The 2,009-nt window shown below is 43.5% G+C and overlaps 1 protein-coding gene across 1 annotated transcript in view; it reads right to left on the minus strand.

Moving 5' to 3' along the window:
* Positions 1–723: 723 nt before the first annotated feature.
* The window catches only part of Srp9 (signal recognition particle 9kDa), a 15,517-nt gene continuing 14,231 nt past the window's right edge, over positions 724–2,009 (minus strand). Inside the window, exon 2 of the mRNA XM_013036254.1 lies at positions 724–1,075. Within this exon, the coding sequence (XP_012891708.1) occupies positions 953–1,075 (123 nt within the window). The 3' untranslated portion in view covers positions 724–952. The remainder of the gene's footprint in view (positions 1,076–2,009) is intronic.

The raw sequence follows: 2,009 nt of genomic DNA on the forward strand, positions 1-2,009 counted from the left end.
AGCCCTGGGTTCAATTCCTTAGTATCACATAGACAGAAAAAGCCAAAAGTGGCACTGTGGCTCAAGTGGTAGAGTGCTAGGCTTGAGCAAAAGAAGTTCAGGGACAGTGCCCAGGCCCAGAGTCCAACCAACCAATCAATCAATCAAGAAAAAATTGTTTTTGTATAGTATTTTATTTACTGATCTCTCTGAAACGTAACCATAAATGGAACCTTTTCCACACTAAAATGTTCAACGTGAGTCTAGAGCCTTCCTGGAACCAACATATGAACATTATGTTTAGATGGTCAAGATCAGATTACAACTGAAAGTCAATGTGTAATACTGTCATTCTTCTGGCTTTCTGGGAAACAACACAGCAGTCATGCTCGCCCTTGGTCATGCTGAGACACTGCAGGTAGGAAACTCATGTGTTGGTTGCAGACACAGTGGTCAGACTTCGGTTCATGCGTTCGAATAACTGCTCATTTTGGTCAATGAAAACCAGACTGAAAGTCAGCCACTGCTCAGTGTGCTGACAGCACAAACCCTACATACCCAATGACAGTTTCAGAGTCCCGCGTGCTTTTCCCAGCTGAGGCACACGACACACACCACACACTACAGGGCACAGGGAGGCGTTTATTGGTTACTAACAGCACAAATTTTATGTTCCAAAAGAAACAGAACAGTCCAACCAAATGCGGTCTATTTAATTTTCTCTCAAAAAACAAATGAACTAAGTTTAAGGAGTAGGCTTTTCTTGGTATTTTATTTTCACATTACTGATATAAATTGTTCTGAGTATATCCTGTTCAATTTCCAAAAATAAAGGTTTTCTAACTGAAAGCATTCTTGTTCCAGGACCTGTAAATTACACACTGAAGAGCCCCATCAGTATCCTCTGTCCCAGCACTTACTCAAATCCAAAAGATATTTACTTTCTAAACACAGCAGTCTTCAAGCACGTCCCTCAGTCTGCTTCCGCTACAGCCACAGTGCGGGGCTCCTTGGCCACCATGAGGCGCATGAGCTGACTGTGGAATTTCTCAATCTTCTTTACGTCTTGAGCTTGCTCTGTTCTATAGACCAAACACTGTCAGGATGGTAAAAGCACACAGTCAGTAAAACTAGATACTGGAGAACATCCCAGTGCTAAAAGCTTGAGTCCTCCCATTCTCTTCCTTTTCCTACCCAACCAGTCCTTTCTGCGTTAGCTTACTTTTCAAGAAGGGTCAAGTCTGGGCACTGTCCCTGAGCCTCTCCATGCACAAGGCTAGTGCTCTACTACTTGAGCCAAAGAGCCACTTCTGCTGTATGTGGTACTGAGGAATCGAACCCAGGGCTTCATGCGTTCTAGGCAAGCACTCTACCAGTGAGCCACCTTCCCAGGCTGAGGTCAAGTGTGCTTTTGCAGGAAGTGGTGGTGGCCTAGTCTGTGATTCCCCTACTCCCTTCCCCAGTTGAACTGGGACTGTAAGTAAGCACTATTACACCCAGCGTTCTAGCCACTGTCTTGCTCCAGGCTCTCTGGGAATTGTCTTGAAATTCAATAACTACTTTCCTTAAGGCTAGCATTTCCTTTTTGTTGTTCTGGGCTGGTCTCACACTCTCTCCTTCTTTCTTTCCTTTACTCTCCCTGCTCTCCTTCCTTTCCTTTTCTCTTTTTAGAAAGTTTTGTTGTTGTTAAAGTAGAAATCCATCTGCCCTTGCAGAAAATGCCAAGTTAGAGGCTCATAGACAAGGTTTTCAATGCAATTGCTGTGAATGAAAACCTAAATAAACTCTTCCAGAAATGTCTAAAAAAATGACAAGCAACACATTACACTTTGCTGTGATCTGGTGAGAAGAATTCAAGGCTTAAAATTAGTATCTCTAATTTTAAAAGACTTTAATTAAAAAGTCAGTTATGGAATTATAAAAACCTATGATAAAGCTGGGCGCTGGTGGCTCACGCCTGTAATCCTAGCTACTCAGGAGGCTGAGATCTGAGGATCGCGGTTCAAAGCCAGCCCGGGCAGGAGAGACCG

Source organism: Dipodomys ordii, unplaced genomic scaffold, assembly GCF_000151885.1.
Source record: "Dipodomys ordii isolate 6190 unplaced genomic scaffold, Dord_2.0 Scaffold268, whole genome shotgun sequence".
NCBI lineage: Eukaryota > Metazoa > Chordata > Mammalia > Rodentia > Heteromyidae > Dipodomys > Dipodomys ordii.